This window comes from Malus sylvestris, chromosome 10 (assembly GCF_916048215.2).
Source record: "Malus sylvestris chromosome 10, drMalSylv7.2, whole genome shotgun sequence".
NCBI lineage: Eukaryota > Viridiplantae > Streptophyta > Magnoliopsida > Rosales > Rosaceae > Malus > Malus sylvestris.
Window position 1 is genome coordinate 42,604,842 of NC_062269.1, and position 23,043 is coordinate 42,627,884.

The 23,043-nt window shown below is 36.2% G+C and overlaps 2 protein-coding genes and 2 long non-coding RNA genes across 14 annotated transcripts in view; 2 read left to right on the forward strand and 2 right to left on the reverse strand.

Annotated features, from left to right (window-relative positions):
* LOC126586491 (uncharacterized) overlaps nucleotides 1-23,043 on the forward strand; it is a 68,881-nt gene that overhangs the window by 25,098 nt on the left and 20,740 nt on the right. The window lies entirely within an intron of this gene.
* LOC126586509 (uncharacterized) overlaps nucleotides 1-23,043 on the reverse strand; it is a 53,906-nt gene that overhangs the window by 21,878 nt on the left and 8,985 nt on the right. The window lies entirely within an intron of this gene.
* LOC126586499 (tonoplast dicarboxylate transporter-like) lies at nucleotides 2,475-3,558 on the forward strand. 2 transcript variants are annotated; one of them, XM_050251359.1, is made up of 2 exons: nucleotides 2,475-2,845; nucleotides 3,178-3,558. In XM_050251359.1, the coding sequence occupies exons 1-2, from the start codon at nucleotides 2,725-2,727 to the stop codon at nucleotides 3,390-3,392; spliced, it is 336 nt and encodes a 111-aa protein (XP_050107316.1). In that variant the 5' UTR covers nucleotides 2,475-2,724; the 3' UTR covers nucleotides 3,393-3,558. The 2 variants fall into 2 exon arrangements, with proteins under 2 accessions (XP_050107316.1, XP_050107315.1); XM_050251358.1 differs by having other exon boundaries at nucleotides 2,478-2,845; nucleotides 3,136-3,558.
* On the reverse strand, nucleotides 7,010-9,448 carry LOC126586501 (uncharacterized). The gene is made up of 3 exons (XR_007610825.1): nucleotides 8,997-9,448; nucleotides 8,318-8,410; nucleotides 7,010-7,496 (listed from the first exon to the last, which is right to left on the reverse strand). It is a non-coding gene; the product is annotated as an uncharacterized LOC126586501 (long non-coding RNA).

Below are 23,043 nucleotides of genomic sequence, written 5' to 3' on the forward strand. Positions count from 1 at the left end.
AGAAATATCTTATTATGACGATAGTATCAATACATCATCATCATTTGTCATAATTAGGTGCAAGATAAAACAATTAAGTGTTTGATACATATTTGTTTTTACTATGCCTATTGGATTTCACCTTATCTTCCCAAATTCAAAATTTGCAACTTTGCGTTTGAAATTTGATTTTAGCTTCACTTTTGTCATTTTCCATTAAATCCGTTAAGAAATATGTTAATACTCTAACGAGCATGATTGAGGCCTACTTAATTGCTGATGTGCCCATTCATAAATGAGAATATTTTTGTTCACCACCTTAAAGTGATGGTGATACTAACTATCTTATCCATCACAGTTGCATGCGTTTAAATTTAGAGATTTTTGTAATGAATAGACATAAACTTCAAAATTTAAATTCATTCAATGATAATAAATAGGTTGGTGAGGATTACCACAACTTGAGGGTGATGACCAAAATGCACCCTTGATAAATTATACTTTTCTCCTTTTTTGTGCACATGCTCCCAGCTAAAGAAATTTTCAGTGTACCAGAAATATGGCCCGATACACCAAATGTTATATTAAAAGTGATTGAATACTTGAAGAAAAAAATTTAACTACTTGTATTATGTGTTCCGTACCTGCATAAAAATTTCTCCCAACTGAACGTCCCTGCTTCTCCCAACCAAGGAAGAAAATATCGGTAATATCGGAAATATCGGTAGTCCGAAAACACGGAAATATCGATGGAAATATCGAGATAATATCGATATCGATAAAAATTACATGAAATATCGGTAGTCCGAAAACACGGAAATATCGATGGAAATATCGAGATAATATCGATATCGATAAAAATTACATGGAAACCACGGAAATTGTAAGAAAAACTTGGAAATTTTTAATGAAACTTTGCAGGATGTTTATTTAGTCAATTATCTATTAGTTTATCACAAAAAATTGGAAGTAAATGCATTGCATGATGGATTTAACTGATTTAAGTTGATTATATAGCGAGCTGGCAAATTTTTCACTCTTTAAGGTTCAAATTTTTCACTCTTTCCCTGAAATTATATATTTTCACTTTTTCCCTGAAATTGAGTCCTTTATCCTAATCTAATCTGGACCCCCAGATTAATTTATATTTTCACTCTTTCCCTGAAATTATATAAATTGTGCAATTGAGTCATTTATCCTAATCTAATCTGGACCCTCCATCTTGATTCTCACTCTCTGTCACGCTGCCACGTGGCAGACCATTAACCCTCACCCTATCTCTCTCTCTCTCTTTTCCCGAGTCCCTCTCGGACCCCTCACTCTCTCTCAGTTCTCAACTCTATCTCTCTCTCGAACTCTCGTTCTCTCACCCCATTTTCTCCGGCGCGGACTCTGGCTTCGGCTGGCGTCGGTCGCCCTTTCCCCCTTCCTCCTCCTGTTTTTCTCTTGTTTTTCCCTTCTCGGTATGTTCCTCTGTCTTTTCTTCTTTCTCTTCTTCTTCTGTTTTTCTTTTTGCTTTCTCCTTTGTTTTTTTCTTTTCCCCTTGCTTCCTTTCCCGATCCGGTCATGTCCTCCTACCCACCCCCAACGGCGATCATCCTCCTTCATCTTTCAGATTCGGCATGCAGCTGCTTTCAAACCGCGTTTTGCTGCGGTATTTCGAGAGGGTGCGTTGAGATTCGGTGTTCTCACCGGCTCGGGTGCTTCGCACCACCACCCTTTCAATGTCTCTCATCGTCGTCGGTTTCGGGATTCGGAGTTCTGGGTATGTTTCTTAATGGGTGGAGATCCCGAGTCGCCGTCGATCCGTAGTTCCCCTTCAAGGTTCTGATGGAGGAGGTCTTTTACAGTCGGCCGGAGCTGTAGAAGCTCCGGCATTCTTCTCCGATTAGCACAGTGCCAAAATATCGATATTATCGAAAATATCGCGATATTTTGACGAAAATCATTTGGATAGTTAAAAAAATATCGGACCCCCAAAAAAACGATAATATCGGCATCGTCGATATTATCGATTTTTTCTTCCTTGCTCCCAACTGAACGCCTCTCCACCAATCTATTTATTCTAGATTTCAGATAGCAACTACCAACCTTCTAAAAACAAAATAACTATAAAAAAAAAATGAAAGTAGTTTTTCTTTATGGGAACTTTAACAAAAAGCTCTCAGTATTGTTCATTTTAACGAAAAATCATATTTTTACACTAAAAAGTCAATTCTGGTACTACTCACTTTACCCTTTATTTTATCCTTATCGTTAAAAATCAAAGTTTTCAAGCCATTTTCATTAGTTTTTTTTTTTAATTTGAAACCAACGATATTATTTATGGAAGATTGAGTTAAGTTTCACAATGAAGTAAAAATAATTCATTCAATAAAATAATTTTAATATTGATATTTATTAAAAAAAAATAACTATTGTATAAATTTTAACTATGTATTTCCAGTAATAAAAAGGATTTATGGATCCATCGGGCGTGGAGGTAAGGCTAAATTGGGTTGTGGAGTAAATTAGGAAAAGGGCAAAACACAATTAGGAACCGCCAGAAGTAACCTACGAGTCCACGACAGACAAACAACAATTGGAATCTGTACGTCCAACCAAGGTGGGGAGCAGCGGACAGCCTCCTCCAGCCTTCTTCTGCCGGCGCTGAGGGTCTCTCCTCAGCCACCGCCGCAACCGCAACCGCCGCAGCAGCATCAGGATAAACGACCCCATCGCAGCCAAAGCGCCAACAGCAACAAGATGAAGGGATTATTCAAGTCCAAGCCCCGAACCCCCGCCGACATCGTTCGTCAGACCCGGGATTTACTTGTCTATGCCCAGCGCGCTCCCGATCCTCGCGAAAGCAAACGCGAGAAAAAAGGTATCTATTTTCCATCTATTCAAGCAATCGATCGAATTCAATACGATCTGATTGAAATTTTGATCCGGTTCTCCCTTGTTTCTATATTCTATTCTGTGAAAACTTGGGAATTTGGGATTGTTCATGTTTTTTTTTTATGACCAAAGTTGATTTGGGATTGGTTGATGTCAAAGTTTATATTTTCAAACTTCTCCCACTTGATGATCCAAATCCGACCCAAAGCTCACAAATCAAATTCCCTTCTTCACTGAAATCCATTCTAACATCCAAGAACTTGTCCATCCTCCTAGGGCCTCTTTTGAGCACCGTTATTTGCCTCTGTGTCAACTTAGATGGCACCGTCGCTAGCCGGAATATGTTGGCAGTGCTTGCCTGGGTCTTTGCTAGGTGGCTCACGGAGGCCGTGCCGATGCCAGTTACCTCAATGTCCCCTCTCTTCCTCTTCCCGCTCTTCGGAATTGCCTCTGCAGATGATGTTGCCCACTCTTACATGAACGATGTTATTGCCCTTGGTTCTTGGAAGCTTTATTTTGGCTCTCGCCGTTGAGCATTACAACATACACAAAAGATTGGCCTAGAATGTGAGTCCTCTTTTCGTTGTAGTTTTCTCATATTACCCCTATCATGTGATACATCGTTCACAAAATATTATTGTTGTCAACAAAGCAAACATAAATATATTTTCGATAATATTAATGCGTGTCACAACTTGAGATTTGTGTTACTAGGGTGAGAGCTGCATTGTGCCTGAATCCTAGCTCATACTATCTGCTTAGGGTTTTCAAAATAATTTATTTTTTGGACTCAAGCGATAATAGTGAAGGAGAATCGAAATTTTGACTTTAGGTACATGAATAATTTATGGTAATGCTAAATATATCATCTATTTAAACTAAATTTTGGAAACTATATGACGTGATTGTTGGTGATTGAGAGAAATTTTTTAATATGCTGGAAATATGGATTAGTACACCAAATATCATGATAAAATTTGTTAAGAGTTTTTTTTTTTTAAGTTTCCAACAAAATGTATTATTACACTTGATCCGATGGGCAGTGTTTGCGGCATACTGAAAAATCTCTTGATGGTTGAATAACTACTTAAATATTGATTAACGTGATTATTTTCTAGAATGGTGTTATGCCCACCTCAGTGTCTTATTTCCTCACCCACCTTATATTTACACCCACCATTAAAAGGCAAAACCCATAAACTCCTTTTTCACCCACCATTATTCCCAAAATAACCTTATATATTTCTTCTTCCAATTTTACTTGCCATCAAGTATCCACCCTTTCAACTTTTTTATGTCCCCATCCAATCCATATGTCTTAAGTAAGCGGAAATCTTGTGAACCAATAAATTGCCTGCTGTCGCTGTTGATTTGTTGGCTCATGTGATCTGATGCATTGTCACGACCGGCGGCAGCAGCTGTTGGAATCAAATACTTGACCAAATGCGTCAACCTCCCGCCCATCTTATCCGTCAAATATTTCTTGACCATTTCCTGATCACCCACTTGTTTCAGTTTCTTATCTGCGTCGACAACTAAGCCTTTCATTGTTCCAAGCCCTTCCTCCATCTGCTCAAGCTCATTTTTTAATTTAAAAGCGAACTGTGCTTCCTGCGCTATAGCACGGACTACTTGTGCTGTTACGGCCTGAACCAGAGCTTCTACTAGCATCGTCATCGATCTGTAACATTTTTGACACATTTCGCTCTTAGTTATATTATATTTATGTTACTATTATTTAAGCCAATTAAAAATAGATAAAATCCATATTATAACATTTCATCAAAAAAACATTTTAGCATAGAAAAAGGTCAAAAAAAATTGCAAATAGTGAATTGTCATGGTGGTTAGAGTCTTTCTCTTTAACTCACTGCGTCTCGAGGTACAAACTATTTTTTTCTCCTTTTTGTAAATCAGTGTAGAACATTGCTTATAATAATAATAAATAAATAAGATGTCAAACTCCTCCCTCTCCTCAATAATAGTAAAATTTAAAAAAAAAAAAAATGTTAGACCCAATTATGAAGAAATTAGAGTGAGTGAGAGGGAATGGCAAAGAGAGAGAAGAGGGGATCAAGGGTTTGTGACGTGTGTTTCTCTTCAATCTTACGCCTCTATTTACGCTAATTCATAGTGGCTTTACTTGACCTACAACTAGTTTACACAATCACACTTAATATAGGATATGGATTTGCTCATCACCTCAACTATTAGGTTGTGAGCATTACCACCTTTCTTGGAGTGCGCCACGTGATTACCATGGTTAACTAGCTTAAATTTTATGTACATAAAAAATAGCTTAATAATTAAATTACATTCTTTTGTATCCAATTATGTCTTGCTTCAAGCAAGTAGATCATTGTTTCATGATTGGAATGATCCGTAAGAGCAAGTCAAAGAGCCATAGGATCCTCTTTAGCAAGGTACTATGTTTGTAATGCTTCATGCGTGTGTCTTTGAATAAAGATTAGAGTGATGGCTTATTCAACTTCTTCCTCGCTACTGTTGGCTTCGCTGTTTTTCTTACTTCTTAATAGTTTAAGTGGAGCTTCACCTCTTATACCTCATTAAGTGGAGTTTTGCCATTGTTGACTCGAAGTATGCATGCTGGGCTAAGGTGGAAAAAATTAGCCCGAGAAAAGCTTGAAAAAACGAGTTGGGCTTCTGGCCCAATAAGGAACCCAAGTCTGAAACGAATTTGGGCAGCGATGCCCAAAGCCAAGACTTGACTAGAGCGCGCAGAAGGAGCTGAGCTCAAAGAGGGCTATTGGCATGTGTCATATGAAATTAGGCGGAGTTTTGTCAAAGAGGGCTATTGCCACAGCTTGTACTATGCTACTTCATGCTATAATTTTCTTGTGTCCATTCAGCATTTTATATGCAATTTCATGGTTCTTCATTCTTGTAGGAAGGATTTCATTGTGTCCTACGATTTTCTTTTTATTCCTTGATTATTATTTGATTTGTTTTCGCTTTTGTAATGCCTGCGAAACTGTTCGGTAATGGAGAGACTACAATATGCAAGCGATGAATTAGCCAATCACATGTTGTTCTCTTTATGCCTTGAATGAGTTGTAGAACATTTGATTTTGATTTTTTATTTTCTAAATGGATGTAAAGATAAATTTACATATTGAATTAGGTTTGTGAGGATAATTTAGGTAGTAAATTTGAATTTAAAAAGATATTGATAGTTAATTAAAATAATAGAGTATAGATAGTAAGTTAGGTGTAGAAATGAGTTTTTATCATTAATAGCCAAAATATAAGCCTTAAATTGATAAATATTAGTTTTTATAAAAAAATTCAAATGTATCCAAAATTTCACTTAATTAAATGTACTCCATTGACCTCAAAATTAAAACCTAATTACAACTAAAAAGCCAATAGCCTTTTAATCTTATTCATCGTTGTTCATTAGGAGGGGAGTGACATAATTGTAGGCGTTGAACAAGATTACCACGATGAATATATGTCGGTTGCAATATTGTGAAAGTGAAACGCATTTTAAGTATCAAAATTGAAGTATAAATTGATTTATTAGAATCGATAGGAGCTATGGAAAAACCGGTAGATCGATCCATAAGTGTGTGCCCCAAATTAAGATGTTACACACACACACACACACACACACATACAAAATGCTATGGAACCGTGCACTGGAGATTTCCATCCACTTGAAGACTTGAAAATTTCTATTTTGAAAGTATGCAGAAGTTATATGTAATGAAATTTCCAAAAATATCAATGAATTACTATGCAAGAATATGCAATTCAGTTGTAGGTGTTTGTCAATTAATAAAACTTCTCAATGCACATCACCTAGATCTGTAATTGTCTTCAAAAGAGCACCTCCTCTCCAATATACCCAAACATGACCTTCTGGGACTTGGTGCAAAATTGATATAGTTGATGATGTTGGAAGAACCATCTGGAAACATCAAGACGTCCCAGTTTTAAGAATTTAGCATACAATCGAAGTTCCCCAGCTAGCATATCATAATATTTAGCAAAAATACAATCCAAGTCTATTGCAACTATCATTACAGAAAATGAAAAATTCCTAAAAAAAAACTTCAATTCGATGCATTATAGGGAAATCTTGTAACTCTAATTCTCAATCAACTAATTCAAATATTTAGACAGTGGATTAATGAAGTCACCAGATGCATTTTATTGCACATGATCATGCTAGCAAACATATGATCATTAATGACATGACAAAAGAATGCATTACGAAACTGTAAAAAACCGAAATTAATACTTTAACACAAAATATATGCATTCAGTGGAAATCAAGAATAGATACATGATACTTGAAATAGAGGAATTACTTAACCATAATTAAACCTAAAAGTGAAACACATTGATGAACAACTGAGTTAGTACTTCATAATCAAGTGATGGATTAAGCTCGAAGATAAAATGCAATGAAATAAACGAATGTCGAAGAAATATAAAGCAAATTAGCAGTGAAAAAGAAGACCTAGCCATTGTTCCGACTTGAAGAGCAAAGTATAAAGTGTGAGAGGGGTTATCACGGCTAAAATGGCGAGGAAAACGAAGAGGACAAAGAAAATGGCTGAGGTTGATTATGTGGAATACCTGGTCTCTGCTGGTTTGGATCCACAATTAAGCTACAAATCGCCCAAAACAATAAAAAAACAACTCAAAATACGTCCTAGTTTTAAGAACCCATAAAAATAAAAATTCACATTCCAAAAACACTTAATGGATTGTTCATATCAACACGGATGCTGTATTATGTATTAAAAAGGTAGCGGATTGATAAAAATATAACCAAAAATGAGAATTATGGTTGTTTAATTGTACCTAAGATGCGGTAGTTATTTGTTGGTGTTGTGGTTGCTGGTGTTAATCGGCGTTCGAGGGAGTCGAAGACCTTGAATTATAGAGGAAGGTGGAAATTGGGATTAATATTCAATTTCTCTGTGTACCGGACAATTTAAAGATTTGAGGCTTTTTTTTTTTTTTTTCCACTTATACAGTTCTACACACTTTCTAGCCCTAAATATTTCCGGAAAACATACGGAAAGTGAAAGCAAGAAAATTACACACAACAAAACTATTGAAATTTTAAAACCCACTTCCCAAATTAGGTTCTTTGACTGGCTAATGACCATATTGGATATAAATTAGGAAAGTTTAACGAAAAGCTCCTGGTACTATTCACTTTAACGAAAAACCACATTTTTACACTAAAAAGTCAATCATGGTACTATTCACTTTACCTTTTATTTTATGCTTATCGTTAAAACTCAAAGTTTTCAAGCCATTTTCATTAGTTTTCCTTATAAATTATCATCCCAAACACAGCGATTGTTGAATTTTATTTTCTAGACATTCTAATTAATCATTATTTAACTCAAGAATACAATTCATCCAACAATAATTAGTAGATAAAACAAAAGCAGCAACATAAAAATCATGAGGTTACCTGAATTCTGAGGGCTGAGGGAGATAGCTTAATGGCATCAGGTTCCATTTGCAGTCAAGAGTTGGAAACTGAATTCGAGACTCTTCTTGGTTCCTATTAACAATACATAACATGGTGGACCAAATTAAAAACAACTTCAAACCAAAAATTATAATCTGGTTTTTTCTAATTCTTTAAGAATTCTCAGAACCCTGAACAAAGGGAAATGGTGGTCATATTCTCCTTACTCTGTCATAAAAAAAAACAAAATTATGTAACTTCAGTTCTTTTAGTGGTTGTTTGAATGTATTTATGGCATGTATTTCTTTTCTTTTTTTTTCTTCACCTTTTTTCTCATATAAATTTACCCAAATAATATATTTTTGAGAAATCCATCCCCTTGCATGCCGCATTCTTATATAATTGTTGTTTAGCTAATTTTGTGATCTTTATCTTAATAAAAGAATAACTGGTATTTTTTACTCAATCATGGTCATGAGTTTAAGTAGGAATCACTTCTTCACCTTCAAATCAGGCTACAAATTCAAAATTTAAAACACAAACTTCAAATTAAAAACAAAATTCATAATTCATAATGCAAAAACCCAAATTAAACACAAAATTAAGATTCTTTCATAGATATAAAGTTTAAGATTAAAAAAAAGAGCACATTTAATTGGGGTAAAGTTCAAAAATTTACCAAGGGGGTTTCGGAAGAGGCGCAGAAAGAAGAAGCTCGGCATATCATATCAATGATGTGATGGTATCGAGAGCCATCGTTTCCCTTATAGATGGGTGATTCGACCTCTTATCGATCTATACTGCTTCAATTTTTGCAAGGCGATTGACGAGGCAATTGACGACTTAGATCATGCTTCCTACGCTCGGCGAGACAGAGTTAGAGAAGCAAGATTCTGGTTTTTGTTTGAGAGAATCAAACATGAATCAGATAAGAAGCAGCGGATTGAGAATGGTGGGGGAGAGTTTCACTGCGAGAGAGAGAGAGATGAGTTTGAGACAGGTGAACGCAGAGAAAGCAGAATAAAGCAAAATAGTCGAGAAGCGGAAATCGAAAGCGATGATGGAAGCGTGGGCTAGGAAGGCAAACTCATCTTTTTCCTATGTAAAAAGATATCGAAGGAATTGAAGGGTAGTTTCGCTCGTTCACTGTTAATGAACAGTGTTTTTTGTTGAGTTTTAGTATATGAGTAAATTGTAGATATGGTCCCTTAATTTTAACTTAACTAGAGCAATGATCCCTCAACTAAAAATTCATTATCATTGGTCAATCAACTCATCAAAACGTGTAGCTATGGTCCCTCAACTAAAAATCTATTATCATTGGTCCCTCAACTTTAATTCAACTAGATAAATGGTCTTTTAACTTTAACCCAATTGTAGCAATAGTCTTTCCAACATAACTCGTTTTGATAAAAATTTTGACGTAGTTGACGAAAATGACCATAATTACACACTTTGATGAGTTGAGGGATCCTAATTATATAAATGGTTATTACAACATAACTTATTTTGACAAAATTTTGATGAAATTGATGAAAATGACTATGGCTACATATTTTGATAAGTTGATGGACCAATGGAAATGGATTTTTAGTTAATGGACCATTGCTCCAATTTGATTAAAGTTGAGGGATCATTGCTACAATTTACACTTGGTGCGATGGCAAGTGCCTTCGCCCATGAGCGGTAGGTCTCGGGTTCGAGACTTGGGAGCAGCCTCTCCATAAATGGGGGTAAGGCTAGCCGACATTCACCTCTCCCAGACCCTGCGTAAAGCGGGAGCCTTGTGCACTGGGTACGACCTTTATATGCATATAAGGACCCAGCTTCTCTGCCCTCCCACTTCCCATACACTCTCATTCCCTCCTATTTTGTACGGTCACGGTTAAGCCACGTCAACATTTTATATTAATTTTTTATAGAGATAATAAGACAAAAAACAATAGTAATATTAAATGTTGACGTGATTTAACCGTGACCACACAAATAGGAAGAGATGGGAAGGTATGAGAAGTGGAAGGGCAGAGAAGCCAGATCATATGTATAATGTGTTTGTGTGTGTATATATAGAGATATATATACAGATACATATTTATGTGTGTGTGTCTAAATATATATATATATATATATATATATATATATATATATAAGCACAGAAGTAGGGGGCGCTGATTATCTTTTGGGACTTTCTAAGATAGTCTGGTTTTATATTTCGATTTAAAAAAAAAACAAACAATATTAGTTATATTAAAATAGAGATAATGAGTTTAATCTTACAAATGAGCTAGTAATAATATGATTCAAATTCGTTTTTTACGATAATCAAATATAAGACTTATCACTTAAAAGTAAAAAAAAAATTACTAAACCATAATACTAAGTTATATTTTTTGAGGTTTCATAAGAGATTTTCATTCAGAAAATACAGACATTTTAATAGTTAGAAAATACAAAAATTTATAATCTAAAGATTAAAATATTTGAAATATCAAAGAACACAAGAACTTTTGGACTATGATTCTTCCCCCCCCTTTTTCATCATATCCTCTCACATTTATTATTTTGTCTTTCTCTTTTTATAAAAAATTAATATAAGATATTAACATGATTTAACCGTGACCGACCATATAAAAAACGAGATAATAGGAGAAAGGAAAAAAAAAACACAAAAAAGAGAATCTTACTAGAACTTCTTTATCTTTCGACGGTCCACAATACTCTATTATTGTTGTCGACTTCTAGTAATCATGGGTGGGTGACGGAAGATAGCCATGACGTGTATATAACATGTAATGGATGACAACATTAAACGAAGTCCATCTTTGAACTTTAAGTCAGGACAAACTCTATTATTGTTATCGCCCTTTAATAATTAAACCCGTAGGGTAACCTTATTTTTTCAGTGGAGACTAAATAAATTGTTATCTTTTTTTAGTCATACTTAGATTTAATGGTTTTAATTGTTATGATTCGAAATTGTTTTTTTTTTTATTTAGAAAACTTTGACAGTATGAGAAGAATTTATTGATAAAAAAATAAAGATATACCTTGTAGTGAAGGATAAAAACTTTGCTCCTTATAAAGCAAGAAAAACAAAATACAAGAAAAGATGGGAACATACACATTACTCCTCTTGAAAAATAAAATACAAGAAAAAAAGGGGGACTAGACCTTAAGCCTCTTGAAAATAGAAAATATAAGAAAAGGAAAGGGTGGACATATGACCAAAACTTTCTAAAATAAAACCTAAAAGGTAAGAACATGCAAGACAAGTTGTAAACCAAAAAAGGAAAATCCAAAAAAATTAGGTAAAAAGAAAACTACACATCAAGAAGGGAAAATAAACATGTAGACCGCATACCCAAGAAATTTGATTGCAAAAAAGGAAGAATCTCTATAGGAGGGGTGGCATGTCAAACAAGTGAAGATCTAAATTGGCCAATTTATCAATAACTGCATTCCCTTCTCGAAATGCATGAGATCAACATAATACCATGTGATGCAATCGGAAAATACCTTTCTTCCAATGAGTCTGGAGTGATCAAGGAGGAGGAAAAAACAAAAACAAGAAGCAAAACAAGATATCACGCTAGAAGAGTCAATTTTGCCAATCCCGTGCATAAGCCAATTCCATAGCAAGAATGACAGCATGAAGCTCTACATAGAAAGAAGTACGATACCACAAGCTAAGTGAGAAACCTCCAAGAAAATAACCTGCAGAATCTCGAAAAACCTCACCACAAGCCACAAGACCCAGGTTACCTTTAGCAAGGCCAACTGTAGCAGAAGCCAAAAAAAAATAACTATAGGGTAACCTTACAAAATTCAGCCCCAATTCCAAAAGAGATTAAAAATTGCTTAAACAAATTCCCCTTGTTAATATTTGAACTACAGTTTATTTGGAATTTTGGCACTTGCCACCTCCATGAATCTTCTTCAACTTTCTTTTTTCTTTTTCCTCTTATGTTTAAGGGTGTACATCCACACCCCATTATTAATTTTTGTTTTTTTATCTTTTTCAATTCATTCGATTCAAAAGTCAAAACTTAAAAAGGTGTGTAAGTAGTAAAAAAAGATTGTGTAAATATCGTACTCCTATGTTTACTCTACAGTGCCAATAAATATAAGGCAGGCAATTGTAAGATTCATGTTTATATAATGTTTCAGTTTTCGAAGTTCCATTGCCTATATTGGAGGTATGATGAGTTTGGGATTTTGTGTTTTTCAATCTGTGTGGGTGTCATACGTATTTGGATGTCAATTTGTTTTCTATGTTGTAGATACATTCTATGTTTTTATATAAAGAAATTGGTTTCCGCTGCGTATTCTGTTTGTGTAATTACCTTTCTATCAGGTAGATAAGAGTATATGTTTTTTTTTTTCATATTTTCCCTTCTAACTTTCTACTAAATAAATTTGGGAAGTTAACCTCCTACTAAATAAATTTGAGTATCGTGTTAACTTTTTACTAAATAATTTTATATTGCTTATTTTAGTTTTGATAGGTAACTATTTTGTTTATATGCGTTGCAGGTGCCCCATGGCAAGAACATTCAAAATAGGAAACAAAAAAGAAAGATGCATAAATTAGGGATTTTAATTAATTATCATAATTTAACACTAATATATGCCCATACACAAAGTGTGTGTGAATTATTTTTACTTTGGTTGCTAAAACTGAAGAAGAGAGGAACAGAGTGAGAGAGAATTGAGAAGAGAGGGAAAAAGGTTTTTTTTTAATTTATTTTTTTTAAATTAGAGATGATAAACTTACATGTAGGTGTGGTAAAAAATATATATTTTTTGTGAAATTATGTTACTATCCTTAATTTTGTTGTTGTGATAGAATATAAAGATGTTTTTTCATTTTATATTAATTAACAAAGAGAATCTCATTAATGTGATTTTAAATAGTGGCGGAATGGACATAAAAATAGAGAGTTTTAATAAAATGAGTTTCACAAAACTATACACAAATTTTTTTTAATTACATGTTATGGGCAACTGTCTGAAGGGGAACCACGATTACTATACTTGGCCCAAAAGCAAGTCTGCATAGACTCGCTAGACACGTGGATTTCCACTAGCATTTAGATGAAAGTTTCAAAATGGGGCCCACTACGAGAAAAACCAGACATTAGATATATTTTTGTTTCCCATTCTAACCCGTTCGCAGAAAGGAGAGGAAGAAGAAAATGGGTTAACGCCTCGTAAGGATGGCAATTTAATCTATCAAACTCAATCCCGTAAATAACTGATCCAAACGGTTCGGTTTCGGATTAGATTTTGGGTACTTTATGGTTATGGATATTTATAGGATAAATTTTTTGATTTTAGGTTTGGTTAGGTTATTGGGGTATCCGTCCCGAACTCATGCCCATAACCGAAATGTTTTCATTTTAATAAAAAAAATATAAATATTTATTATATAGAGAATAGTTTCCAATAATCATGCATTCATCAGATGGAGCTGTTGTTAGACGGAGAAAGGCTCTGGTTTTCTATAGGGGCAAACCCTCAAAGGGTGACAAGACGGTTCAGCCCTAGAGCTATTCTTGTCTTTGTTTCAAGAAAAGTTCACAAGCAATGGCTCAGACCAATATAGTGTTTACCCACCACCCTAGAGCTGTCATTATTTTAATCTGATGAGTCTGAAGGCTTTAATCAACCACCCACATGGAAAAACTAGCTATGGGTGTATTTGCTGTAAAGCATGCAAAATTTGCAAAGGAGCATGCTTTGAAAAAGTGTACCAGAAGATGCTTGGTGAGACTTTCATCATCACAGCCTCAACCTGATAATAACGGAGAAATGGCTTTTCTATAAAAGCCACATGAAGCCAAGGGTGTCAACCACCAAACCACCCACTTATGCAAAGGTAAGAACTTTATCTTTTCTATTTAATATATTAACACAACATGTGATGATTATGTTCCCCTTGTGAAACTGCCTGCCATTTTATATCCCCATTATGGCTAATATATATATATATACACATACGTAGGCAATACCTAATATATTGTTGATTTATACTAAGTGTTTTTAGTAAAGGATTATGGTCACGTGACATGCTATGGTTTTACTAGGACCAGTAGGGTCACAACCCACGTGATATGCCAATGGCTCTCTTGCCTTTTTTCTTTTTTTTTTCCACAAAATCTTATCATGAAATTTTGTATCAAAGTCAGACTCCTCGTCCCATTTGATGCATGGACCCCAACACTAACAGGGACCCAATCCACCTTCCCTTCGTATGGATTAAAATTCCTAAATCCCATCTGAAAAATATATATTTCTCAGTCCCCTTTTTTAGCCCTTAGTTCAAGGAAAGTATGATTACTTACCATTTGATATAATGTAAGGTCATCTCTACGGCCTTCTCTAAGGCCATCTCTAAGGCCATCTCTAACCGAGGGCTGGCCAGAGGGCTCGTTTTAGCCTTATCACAAAAAATCATCTCCAACCGAGGGTCAAAGGGTCATAGGGCCAAACATAATTTATTATTTAAAAACTACAACTAAAATGTTGTTTAAGTTTCATGTTGTATAATTTTTATGTTGGTTAATTTTATTTAATGTTGTTTCATATTGTTTAATGTTGTTTCATGTTACTTAATTTAATTTAATGTTGTATAATGGCTTAGGAAGTTATAGGAAAAAAATAGAATTTAAACAAATTTTGTCAAATAGAAGTTATAGGAAAAAAATGAAATTTAAAAAAAAATATGAAACAAATTTTGTCAAATAGAAGTTATAGGAAAAAAATGGAATTTAAAAAACAATATGAAGTAAATTTTGTGAAATAGAAGTTATAGGAAAAAAAAATATGAAACAAATTTTGTGAAATAGAAGTTGTGAAATAGAAGTTATAGGAAAAAAATGGAATTTAAAAAAAAAAACCAAATTTTGTGAAATAGAAGTTATAGGAAAAAATAGAAGTTATATGAAAAATGTTGTAAATAAAAAAGAATAATAATAATGTAAAAAAAAAACAAATCAAATGCAACGGCTAGTAGCCGTTTCATTTGAATTTTTTTTTAAACAATCATGTCGGTTATAACCGACAGGAATACACCATTATTTAGTATATTAAATAATAGCATGTATTCCTGTCGGTTATAACCGACAGGAATAACAAAACATTAAAAAAAAAAATAGCCAGCCCGGGGCTGGCCGGCTGGCCGAAAGCAGCCAGCCCTCCAGCTCTCCAACCCTCTCTGATCCCGTGGGGCCCTCCCAGATTCTAGAGCCATCTGGCTTAGCCCTCGGTTGGAGACAGTTTTAGGGCTATTTTCGGCCCTCTGGCCCTCTGGACCATTCGGTTAGAGATGGCCTAACCGAAGGGTCCAGAGGGCCAGAGGGCCGAAAATAGCCCTAAAACCGTCTCCAACCGAGGGCTAGGCCAGAGGGCTCTGGAATCTGGAAGGGCCCCACGGGATCAGAGAGGGCTGGAGGGCTGGCTATTTTTTTTTAATGTTTTCCTATTGTTGTCGGTTATAACCGACATCATTAAAGAAGAATTTTTTAATACTGTCGGTTATAACTAGGGCTGGGCAAACGGGTACAGGAACCGCGGGTCGGGGCGGGTAATGGCGGTTCGGGGCGGGTACGGGCCGGTTCCTACTTTTAAAAACGAGAAACGGGGCGGGCCGGGGCGGGTCTTTGTGAATTTCAGTTCGGGCCGGTTCCTGGGTATAGGAACCGCGGGTACCCGTTTGTAATTAAAATGAATGGACCAGATTGATGAATAAGATACCATATCTAATCTGAACCGTTGTTTTAGTTTTACCCTAAGTTCTATCTCTCTCTCTCATCCCGATTCCCTCCCGAGTCTCGACTCTCTCACTCTCTCACTCTCTCAAATTTTCAGACCTTCCCTCGACTCCGATCCCCTCACCAACCATCCTTCCCTCGACTCTGATCCCCTCACCAACCGTCGTTTCTCCTCGGCGAATACAACGGGACCACCCTTGCCATCGACAACATCCCAGAGAACCCAGGCCATCACCCTTGCCGTCGATTCTCTCCTCTTCGACAGCAACCCCCGCCGTCGTGACTCCATCACCCCATCACCGTCGTGACCGCCAGAGAACCCAGGCCATCATCCCAAATTGATGACCCAACGTATGGCCCCGACTCAAAGACCCGACTTGCGGACCCAATCCGCGGATCCGACACATAGACCCAATATACGAACCCGACAAGCAGACCCGAGTCATGTCGAGAATCAACTCATACTGAGTACATGTCGACATAAAGTAGATACTTGCAATGAGGAATACCACGAGCCAAGCCGCCTCGCAGCGAGCATAGCCTCTGGCTGAGCCGCCTCGCAACGAGCATCGCCTCCAGCCGAGCAAATGCCTTGTCGCGAGCATAGCCTATAGCTGAGCACCCTCACAACGAGCATCGCTTCCAGCCGAGCAGTCTCGTAACGTGTGATACCTCTAGCCGAGTATTGCTTTATGTTGAGCATTGCCTTGGGTTGAGTACTGGTTCAAGACATCTAGCCCCTTCGACCCATACATGGATTCAATTTGAAGTCTCCAGCCAACAGACTCTATTGACCGAAGACTTGGGTGACTACATTATGTACCATATATTGGGTCTCAACTGGGCTTCATGAAAAATAATTAAGGGACTTAGCCCATTATTTATGTATTAAGGAGCGAGCCCTTATTCTATAAAAGGGACTCCCTCACTTTCATTAGAGAGCACCTATTATTCATGTACTGCGGAGCGAGCCCTTATTCTATAAAAGAGACTCCCTCACCATCATTAGAGAGCATCGCCGCCTACTGAGCAACCGGCTCTCTGCGAGCATAAACTCTAGCCCATATTTATGTATTTAGGAGCAAGCCCTTATTCTATAAAAGGGACTCCCTCACCTTCGTTAGAGATCATCGCCGCCAGCTGAGCAACCGCCTCGCCACGAGCATCACTCCTAACCCATTACTCATGTACTGAGGAGCAAACCCTTATTTTATAAAAAGGACTCCCTCATCATCATTAGAGAGCATTAACTCTAGCCCATCATTATGTATTGAGGAGCAAGCCCTTATTTTATAAAAGGGAACCCCTCACCTTCAAGCGCCACAAGCTGAGCCAACCAAGGCAACATAAGTCACAAGTCGGGCAACCTCGCAACATGTGCTACTTATAGTTGAGCATCATTTCAGATTGAGCACCGCCTCATATCGAGCATCAGTTCAAGACAACATCTAGTTATTTCGGCCCACACATGGACTAAATTTCAAGTCTCCAGCCAAAAGACTCTTTTGACTGAAGATTTGGGAGATTACTGTTTATACCATATTTAGGGTCTCGTATTTAGATCTCGTACAAATACTCAGGAGACTTAAATGTAATTATGTGATAAAGGAATGGGCAAATATGTAATAAGTGAGGAGTCCTTATTCTATAAAAGGACCCCTTACCCTCACAATTAGGGGAGGCCAATTCCTAGGCCCTCTCACTCCTTCTCAAAGCTCTCACTCTCAGAGCTTTCTCCCTCAGAAATACAATCAATGTGGACGTAGCCCAAACCTTGGGGTGAACCACGATACATCTTGTGTTATTTATTTTACTTGTAAATTCACGGTCGGATTTACGTTGTTCCAAGACCTCTGGTTTTGTGCATCAACACCCTACATTTTGTGTGTGAGAATAATTTTTATTTTTATTTTAAAATGGGAAGGAGAAAGAGAGAAAAAATGAATGTGGATTAGAGAGAAAAGTTTTTTTTTATATTTTATTTTTTAAAATTAGATGATGTTAGGATCACTAACATACCTCAACCCGGAAAGTCTAATTGGACTCCAAATCGAGTTGTGTTAGCCGACACCTGGAGGGTGACGAAGCCATAAAGTGTAGTGTAGTGGAAAAAAGAATGTGAATAAATCTAAACCTAAAAGTGACTAAACAAAAGAGTGCGCAGGTGAGCGGGATTACACCCATTTCACACGTGATGGTAGAGCATAAGAATAGTACAGTAATTAAGGTGAGGGTTATACCACTAGTAATAACCATCTCCTGAGATTTGCTAAAATCCTCGTTTACACATAAGCACAGCTACTAAACCTGGAGGGGTGAAAAACAAAGTGAGTGAGTCAGCAAAACAACATTTGTAAAAAAACCTTTATTTTCAAACATACTAACCCGTCACCGTAAAACAAGTATAGTTTCCTTAAAACATACTATGTAAGTATGTAACAACAGCAATATAACCAGAAATATACCAAGTCATGATATATCAAATGCCACAGTAATATAATCATGTGATCATCAATTGCTCATCAATCTATGCTAGCATACGAGTCGGAGTTGCATAATGCAACTTGTACTACAGAACTGGGTGTAATCAATACATTATAGTACTATGATCACGTGAAGATTGGCGCCGAGGCGCGGTCACATATGATTCGGAATTGCTTAATGAAATCTGTACGACAGAACTGGCACTTAACTTGGATCCAAGGTGAGTGAATGGTGCAGATGTGAACATACACGTGAAGGACTAACCTTGGCCCTAGGCAGAGTACTAACACTGGAGTGCAGCAAGATGAGCATGTACATATATGTATGAATGTCATGATAGTAATATCGCAACCATATAGCTGCATGAATCACAATTTATATTACAATAATGATACTAGGCGATATAAGCGTAAAAATGAAGTAAATACGCATTTATGGAAACTATAACTATGTATAGGAATAAAAACAAACTGCCCACTCACTTGGAGTCCGTGCTACAATTCCCTAACACGAATATCGAGGTGTCACGAACAATTATCGCCTAGAACAATGATCAAATCACGTCTCATAAACATGTAACTTTCATAAAACACAACCCCAAGGACGTTCGAAAATGATTTGAAACCCATTGACTAAAAATCAATTGTCACTCAAAGGTCAACGGTAGGGTCCACAACCCTACGAACTCAATATGGAAGGTCCACACCTCGGATTTTTGATCCGTAACTTCCAAAGAGTTTCAATAAGTTTCTAGAACGACATCCTAAAATTTCGAAACAATCCTACGATCGGATCTCCGCTAATTGCTAAAATTAAGTGGCAGCCGATGTTTTATTTTACGAACTTACAAATCCAATTTTGGATCCAACGGTCAGATTGTTGATTTATATAAGGACCTCGTGGCGGACAACTAGGTGGTCAACCATGAATCTACATTAAAACATCATAATTTCACTAAACGGATGTCAAATATAAAATCAGAGCTTCAAAATTAGCCTAAGATGGTCAGGTGGGGTATCGGCCCACGTGTCGCCGCACATGGGGTCGGCCGTCACGGTTTGCCAGAAAATTTCACTATTTCTAAAAATTCTCAAATTTCACAGAAATGAAGATCTCAAAGAGAGGAACAACTTTCATTCCTAGCACGAAGTCCAAAAGTAGACGGAAGATGGTCAATTTTACCCCCAAAGTCAGCCGGTACCTATAGCTTCCCAGCGTTTATTCGTCATCTATGGTGGTCCAACAGGGTTAAGGTTGATTTGGATTTGCTCCTAGGATTATGGGCTACAAAGCTCAAGTGATGGCATCGGCCATCGCTTTGCCGATTCGTCAAAAAATTGAAAATAGTGGCCGGAGCACTGTTGATTTTCGTTGACTTTCGTGGCCTCAAACAGCCACAGACCATGGTTAATCAAGGTGATTCTTGGGTGGGTTTTGTAAAGGGGAATGAGAGCTTCAAGATGGTAGTGGTGGTGTCGAAAAACTCCACCAGAGTTGGCTGGAATCGAACTTGGAAAATGGGAGGTCGCGGAGGTATGGGTCGACAGAAAAGTTGGGAACTTTCTCCCTTTTTTTTCTTCTTCTAATTGGCTGATTGGTCATTTGTCCTTATAGCTGATTGGTCCCCCTTATTTGTGCCTAAAATCTGATTGGGCTTCTTCCTTGAAGGAGTTAAATTAATTTACAAGCTAAAATATAAATAACCAAATTCAAACGTCTATAACTATACCGTTATAATCCGAACTCGCAAATGGTTTTAGCCTATGCGTTCGTACCAACGAGTACTACGAGGATACGTTAAAAGAATAAGTCTTACGTCTCTTAAACCGATGGTCAACAAAAGTTAAAGTCCTTGCCTTTAGGGTATTTTCGTAAATTTACGATTTTAAAATTAATAAAAAAGTAAAATTAAGGACGGGTTGTCACAATCACCCTTGGGTGAAGTTTTGAAAAAAAAAATTGTAAAATTTAGTTTGTGTAAATTTACTTTATCGCCCATGATTTTGTTTTGTTGTAGAAGATAAAATTATCTTTTTTTTTTTTTTTTTTTGAAACAGGAAGATAAAATTATCTTTTTACCCTCTTTTGATTGACAAATAGTATGTAGTTATAGATATAAATCATATGCTTAGAGTATTAATTTCACTTTTAATATAGTATCAATTGTATTAATAACACTATTTAATATTTGACCTTATTTAATATATGCATTATATACATTTGTATCAGTAGTCTATTGAAATTTGTTTTATTGAAATTTTACTATTTAATTATAAGAAAAATTGTGGCCGATAAACAATTCGTTACCTGACGAGTTCAGTTATGAGAAAAAACTTGTTAGAAGATTATCCGGTTTCGAGTTCGGAGAAAATAAACGGGTTCAGATATAAGAATGACATATCCGAACCTGATCCGCTCTGTTGCCATCTCTATTGCTTCCTAGGCTTGATGGAGGGCATAATAGGAAATAAAAGTAGATGAATAAAGCCGGAAAAAAGATCTTGTGAGTGACCGTTTACCGTACATCATGCGGTTAGTTTTCGTTAGGTAATATTTATATTTAATTTTAAATTTTACATTTTGAAATGATTTCTGATTGTTCGATATACGATGACCGATCATGATCACAAGATCACTAGGATCCTAGGAAAATGATCCGACAAAAATTCATTTCTAATAAAGCCCATTGCGTCTTTTGAAAACTAAACCACGTGGAATCCTAGATGGGACCAGGGGAGGGTTGGACTGGCTTTTGAGCGAGTCTCGCAAGCAATTTTCATTTGGTAACTAATGTTTTATTAAGAGCTTAGGGAGAGTCTTATTTTTTTAGAGTTTCTTTAATATTTTAATTTTTTTTATTGAAAATTAAAGAAAGATTTTTTTATTAGCAGTTCACATAGTATTGAATACACCTATATTAATACTTATATACTCTGATATGCAATAACAATTTCGACCATATAAGGTCTTTAAAAAAAAATTTAAAGACACCCCAATCACTTTTAATGTGTATCACAAAATTAGAGTGCTACTAAGCCCACCCTAATATCTTATTTCCCCACCCACTTTGAAATGATAATTTGATTGACAGCTTTATCCTTGAAGAAAATGACCTTTAAATACCTAAAGACCACTCAATCATGTCTTGCCACATAATTAGCTATATTGCCAAAAACCTAAAATACATAAATGAGAAAGTAAAAAAAGAGGAAAAAACCTAAAAACCAATCAAATTATGGGGCTGAAAATGGAGGAGTTTATGACTTTAGCAAAAGAAGACTTAATGTTGTGATGGGTAAAGACCCCGCTTGCAAGTGTCGAGGAGAAGCAGGTATCGTTCAAAAGCTTTCACTGCTGAGTTTGCTACAACATTAATATTCCTTCGCCACCAGCAAGAGCTTCCTCTGATGGGTCTTTCCATTCATCAACTACCCAAGCGTAATGGCGGTCGAGCAAAAGGCGTTTGGAAGGGGAATTTCACAATGTTGTAAGCTTGTAACGGAGAGTGAGGAAGCAGCTGAAGACTCCATTATCTACCTCTACCACCCTCCTGTTTAACGATGTATTTTTTTTTATTATTATCATAATTCTTTTAAAGAAAAGGAAAATTGGAGAGTAAATATATAGGGTTATTTTGGAATAATGATGGGTGGGAAAATAGTTATTTTTTTTTTTCACTTTTTATGGTGGGTGTAAATATAAGGTGAGTGGAAAAATAAGACACTGAGGGTGGGTATGTCACCACTTCAAAATGATTTATCTTCTTCATGTCTTAAAACCATTATTGCCCTCTATTGTGGAACACAATCCTAACCAATAAAGCTACAAATATGTTAATTAGGAAAAAAATTAAAAATGGAGTATGAGATCGATGTTTCAAGAATTTCACATGATGTAAGACTTCATATTCTTCATTGTTTTAGATGATTTCAACGACATGGACATGCCTATAATTGCATTCTGAATGATATCTCTCAAATAAAGTAGGAGGATGTGTTATGCCTATAGGAGATGGATTGTCTGCTCTCCCATCCTCATACCCTCCCCATATCCTCCTGTTTTGTGCGGTCACGGTTAAGCCACGTCAACATTTGCTTTTTGTCTTATTATTTTTATAAAAAAATTAATATAAAATGTTGACATGACTTAACCATGACTGCACAAAACAAGAGTGCATGAGAAGGGTATGAGAAGAGGAGGACGGACAATCCATCTCCATGCCTATACTGCCGCTTCTGACAGATATCCAACTTTGTTTCTAATTATTATTTAAAACATGAATGATTGAACAGATAATTATTATCCCTTAAGTAAAGTATGTGATGAGGAGGGTCCGAGGAAGCAAAAGAATGTGATTATCTTTAGCATCGAATGATTCGCCATAAAATATATGTCCAGGCATAATTCCTTGAGTTTAGTTTTTTCCCTATAATCCCTTTGGCTTTCTTGAATCATGTAAACTCAACAGAT